A 6,000-nucleotide genomic window follows, 5' to 3' on the forward strand; every position below is an offset into this window, starting at 1 on the left:
AAAGTACTCAAAACTAGGAAATTTGGCTCCAGAATCTGTATTCTCCAGTATAACACTGCATTAATACTGGATGGATTTTCTGTTATTAAGCAACCCTTCCATTCCTAGACTATCACATACTAGGTTATATGTACGGTTCTTGAATTTGAATCACTAGTATTTTATTTTGCTATTACCTTTGCCAGGGTTGGCTAGTGGAGATAAATGAGCTTGTACCACAGAATAAGTTACACAGCACAAATATCAATTGATTTTTACAATCTATTTTTATACCTCAGTGAGGTTTTAAATAAAATTCTCTAATTTTGAGTTGTAGCACAGATTGGCTTAGGAAATACTTGCAATCAATCTTCAACCAACAGAAAGTAATATTTATTTATTTATTTATTTATTTATTTGTTTTTTGGTTTTTTGAGACAGGATCTATGTAGAGACGGACCTGGAACTCACTATGCAACCCAGGCTGGTCTTGAACTCACAGCGATCCTCCTGCCTCAGCCTCCCGAATGCTGGGATTATAGGCATGTGCCACCATGCCCCGCAGTAATATTTCAATTAAGAGAATTTACAGCACATTAAAACTCTCCTTCAGATCATACATTTAATGAAAAAAAGCCCCCACATAGATTACACCAGATTCCCAGAAGAATGTGTTTCTTAGGATATAAACACAATCAAAAAAAATTTGTTTCAAAACTTACAGCACTGGAGAAAGTCATCCCCATCTCTCCAATAAGATTCTTGGTTTTCTTCAGTGGTGTCTGTAAAAGTAAATATCCATTAAACAATTTCTTCTGATAAATTAAAACACAGAGCAAAATTATGTTTTAGTATATGTTACTCAACTTTTTACTCCCAAATATCTGTAATGACACTAAGCAATAGTCAAGAGAGTGGTATGATTCTTGAGATGAACCAAATGGATTTGGTTACAGTTGTATCCTATGCAAAAGTGCAGAGGCTCATAATGCAAGCTGGGAGGGAAGTTTGCAGGTGACAGTATTATCAGTAATGCTGATTTCAATGTCATGGTTCCCTTTACTTATGTTACCAGACCCCTTTCAGGTATATATGGTAGACCTATCTTCATGAATTCACCTTTCAAAACTAGTATGAGAGGATCTTTCCACCCTTTAAGAAATAAAATCCCACTTAGATTCGGAAAGCCAGACAAGGCCTTGAGATTCAGACTGCCTCAAATCTCACTCAGTGGTGGAGCCCAGACACACACTCTTCAATCTGCGCCCCCTGCAGTTCACCACCTCATTGTAAGCACTGGAACCAGGAGGCAGACGCTGTACATGGAATCCTGTCAGGATGGAGGCTGGTCAGAAACTACTTTTCATACCCTTGCTTTTCAGTTTTTGTTTCGAAGTGTAAAATTCTGACAAATACAGAGAACAATTAACTTCATTCTTGAAAACAAAGGTAAATACAAATAGGAACACTAATAATTTTTATTCACATTCTAAGCACCAGAAACTATCATTTTATTTATTTCTTTTTCCCCCCCCTGGTACTGGGGATCGAACTCTGAACCTTGTACTTGCGAGGCAGGCAGCAGAATCACTGAGCTAAAGCCCCGGCTCCAGAAACTACCATTTTATAGGCTCATTTCACTGTGACGCAGATCATGATTCTGAAATATCTTTGAAATCTAAGACATACTGAACACAGTTCAAGGAATTATTACAAAACATATATTGGGATCACAGAAAGTGCTAGTGCTGCAGGAAACCTGTGCCAATCTTCAAAAACAATGTCACCAGGTTTCCTCAAAACATCACTTGATGCTATCCTTAGGAAAAGAACAGTGGGTTAAATGCAAAACTGGCTTGATGAAAAATCGAAGTTACTACTAGGACACTGGGAGAGAAAATAACATGAGATGAAATCAGGAAAAGGCCCACACTGGTTGACTGAGACAATCATCGAACTGTCTGATTAATATGTAAACAAATAACAGGCAAACAAATATTTCAGGTAGTGATAAGTGCTAAGAAGAGAATAAGTCAAGATGAAGTGATAGCACCTGGTGGGGAGAAAGAACTACTTTAAGTGGGTGGGAGGAAAGATCTCTTTCAGCAGAGAAATTTGCTGCCCAGATTCCCAAGATGTGGAGCCAACTGTGCCAAGATCTGGGAGAGGATGAGTTAAAACAAGCAAAGGCTGTCAGAGGAAGGCGAGGCATTACCAGAAGCAGAGTAAGCCAGCATGGTAGAGGAAGTCCCAAAAGAAAAGGGGATGGAGCCAAACGACGGTGCAAGCTTCAGAGGAATTTTTATTTCAGTCTAAGAAAGAAGCTTATATTCGTTGCTAAGAGGAGTATACACGAAAGCCACAATCTGGGCCAGGGATTTAGCTCAATGGTTCTGCTGCCTGCCACGAAAGTGTAAGGTCCCGAGTTTGGTCCCCAGTAACCCCCGCAAAAGAAAACCACAATCTGTGCTTAAACAAGTCCTAAGCAAGAAACTGCACTACTGAAAATGTATGGGTCCCTGCTAACCTGAATGGACAGTGTGGCTAGATAATGAAAGCCACAGACAGTCATTAAGAAGCAGTCAATCTTACAATCTTGTATGAGAAAACTTTACAATCTCAAGAAAAGTTCCTTCCATAAATTCCTTAACAAGTCATTTATCTTCTTGGTTCCAGGAACACCTGCTCTGAGTTTTGACAACTGTTGTAATTCTAAGGCTAACTTTTGGGGGCGGGTACCAGGGATTGAACTCTGGTCCTTGCACTTGCAAGGCTTTTAGCCTTAAGGCTAACTTTTAACGATGGAAGTCATTTCACTTTAAGCGACATATTTATTCTTCCCTTATATTTCATCGGGGCCTTTACCCTTGCTTCCTTGAGGTTTTGACCAAATATCATTTCTTCCTTGAATGAGTGATTTTAAAAAAGGTAAGTTGTGTGTCTACCGCAAAATTATGTTTATAACCAAGAAAAAGAATAATTCCCTGGGAAAAATACTAAGAACAAAGTCCCACAGATGATACCTGAAACAAATACAGTGAAGTATTAAAGATGCAACTACATAAAAGACTATCAAAGATATCAAAATTCCACCTCAAATTGAAACCATATGAGGGCTATAATTCATTGACTTTATTATGGAGGTCGACTACTGCTGACTTTGCCAATTACAGCACCAATTTGTAATCTTTTAGCTCGGAAAACACGCTCCACACAAATGGAGAAATGATACACAGTGGACCCTCAAGTTAAGACTGCCCTGACATGTGCACAACTTGGGTTAATTGGGTTAATGGAAGATTTGTCTGCTTCTTATTATCTATAGCGTGAACCCAGGTAAACATCCAGATCTCAGCTGTACTGACTTACAATCAACTTGAGTCAAAACCAGTCCTCGGGAACCAAACTGATGGAGTTCATAAGGCAAGGGTATCTTACTTCACGCCCCGCCACGCAGAGATTTCCATTTTATTCTAGTCCCAAGAAAAGCAAAATCTGTTGGTAGTCACTCACAAAACTGATTTCACAAAATTGGGACCAGCAGTTTGAAAGATATTAAGCTAGGGTGTTACAAGAAAAACCAAGAACTTCTTGCCTAAACAGTTTTCATAAAGAAAGCATTCCACTGAAAGAAAAAAAAAAATGAACTGAAGCATTGTTTTTAAAAAGATGAGGAACAGGCTCGATCCAGGATCAGATGACCAGTCAGGGTTTTAGGAAAAGAAAGAGTTAACCTGCTTCTGCGTGCTGGGCAAACCCCTTTCCAGCCTCTGCAAGGGAGTTTGGGGTAAACGTTCCAAAGGTCATAAACTACAGAACTTTAAGATATCCGGAGCAAACTGAATTCTTGGGAAAAAATAAAATCATATGACAACACCCATGGACTGCTGACAGTATATAAAGCTTCAGCCAAGCATTTAATTAGGCTAATTGAATTTTCTGATTCTTGTAAGGCAAAACAAAACAAAAACCCAAAGCCCAAACCAAAAAACCCCAAAACCCCAAACAGTTCAACAGCTTAGCTACCACATTAGGTTCATTTTCAGCACTTATTATACTGATACCAGGCACATTATACACACAATCACAAATACAGAGGCGGCCTAAGTTCCTTATAAAAGGAGCTTGAACTTGGCCTGTTCCTCTAATCCTAAAGAAAAGCAATCAAAGCATGTGTGCTCTTTCCAGGAGCTGCTCCCAGTAGGTTGAACAGTTTAACCGGTGTCCACATGTTTATCTTAAGATGTGCACTACATTTTTGCAAGCCGGAAAGTCTAGACTAAGAAGCACTGTGCAGTGCCTGAATCATCCCAGGAAACGTAACAGTCCTGGGCCCATCAAACCCGCATAAAACGCCTTAAACTGCAGGCAAAACCAAACCCACCCAGGGTCAAGGCAGCTGGGGGCAGGAAAGATGGGAGCCGGGAAATGGGGAAACACAAGACATAAGCCTTCAAACCGCCGGGGAGGTGGAGGGGCGGGGCAGAAAGAGAAGAGTTACCATGCCGCCGAGCACTTCGTCCTGGTCATCGGTAAGGAACAGCACTACATTGGGCCTCCGAGAGCTGGCCGCCAGCCCCGGAGCTCCCAGGCAGCAGCTCAACAGCAGGAGCAGCAGCGGCGCTGGGCTACAGACGGGCAGACCGCGGAGACAGCCCCGCCCGGGCCCACCTGAAGCCACAGGGAGAAGCCGCATGCTGACAGTGCTCCGGAAGTAACCTAGAGAGGGTGTAGCGACCCGCCGGTGACCGAAGGGCCGGAGCCCTTAGAGTCGGAAAAGGAGGCGTCGAGAAGGCCCGCTGCTGAGGTCAAGGTTTCAGTCTCCCGGCTCGATCGCGATCACGTGAGCCCGAGGCAAGGGGCGGGGCACGTCGCGCTGTCACGTGCGGGCCGTGGGCGGGGCCTCTGGCGGGCCGGAGGTACGAGCCGCCGCTAGGGGAGCGCAGGGTTGTTCCCGGAAAGGGCAAGCCCAGAGGGTGGCGATCCGGTAGTGCCTGTTTCTGAGCAATTGTTGGAGAGACTAAATTAGAAAAAAGAGAAAATGAAAAACAGGAGAGAGTCAGTAAACACTAAGCGATTAAGAGAATGACAGGAGTAATGTACCTGTCATATACAGTAAGATCAATTGGCTGATAAAGTTTGGGCTCTATCATATGTAATTCGAGCAGTTAGTTGCTCAGGGTCCTTACCTGCGGTCTTTTTCAGTTTTCTCTACGCCGTGTGAGATAGGGCGCAATATTTTCATTTGTATCAGCTGTTATATTTGGAGCTGAATTCCAATGTAGCTAACCCCGAAGCCTGATTATGTTCTTCAGCTGACATCTTGGTTTCAAGCAGTTTTGGTGTAGGTGTCTTGATTGCGTTATTCTAATGCCGTATTCTTGGTGAGTTTTTGGAAGCTTTCTTAGATGTTAGAGGATATGAACAAACACAAAACCCTGAAACATGGCCACCCAAAGGCATTATTAAGTAAACTGAAGAAAAAAATTCAATGAAACTAAGAGCTCCAGATATTTCTTGTGGTAGAGCTGGAAAAATTCTACCTTGCCTCTCTGTTGAAGTCTGTAAAAACAGAGGTAATTTTTTAAATTATATACCCAACTCAATACAACAGTGCTTCCTTGCTAGTAGAAAATGCATTAGGATACCGTTTCTTCTACATCCTTTCATTTTCTTTCTTTCTTTTTTTTTTTTTTTTTTTTTTTTTTTTTACTCTAGAGAGTAATGATCTATAAGGTAAAAATAATTGTGGTAGCAACCTTGAAACCTCTTAAATATAACTAGTTTAGTATGAAAAAAACACCTTCGATTTTTAACTGTATTTGCTGTGCAAGGGATAGAAACCAGGGCTTCTTTTATGCTACCTATAGGCAAGCTCTCTGCTACTGGTACTGGGTCATGTTTGTTACCTTTAAAAAAAAATGGTTTTTTTTGTTTTGTTTTGTTTTTTTCGAGACAGATCTCCTTCAAGCTAGCCTTGAACTTACCGTGTAGCCCAGCCTGGCTTGGAATTCACAGCAA

At 41.6% G+C, this 6,000-nt stretch overlaps 1 protein-coding gene across 1 annotated transcript in view; it reads right to left on the minus strand.

Moving 5' to 3' along the window:
* The window catches only part of Gns (glucosamine (N-acetyl)-6-sulfatase), a 29,027-nt gene extending 24,200 nt beyond the window's left edge, over positions 1 to 4,827 (minus strand). The window contains exons 1-2 of the mRNA XM_010644520.3: positions 4,481 to 4,827; positions 702 to 761 (exon numbers count right to left, since the gene is read on the minus strand). Of these exons, the coding sequence (XP_010642822.1) occupies positions 702 to 761; positions 4,481 to 4,675 (255 nt within the window). The 5' untranslated portion in view covers positions 4,676 to 4,827. The remainder of the gene's footprint in view (positions 1 to 701; positions 762 to 4,480) is intronic.
* Positions 4,828 to 6,000: the final 1,173 nt, after the last annotated feature.

Source organism: Fukomys damarensis, unplaced genomic scaffold (assembly GCF_012274545.1).
Source record: "Fukomys damarensis isolate Sample0158 unplaced genomic scaffold, DMR_v1.0_HiC HiC_scaffold_15, whole genome shotgun sequence".
NCBI classification, from domain to species: Eukaryota; Metazoa; Chordata; class Mammalia; order Rodentia; family Bathyergidae; genus Fukomys; species Fukomys damarensis.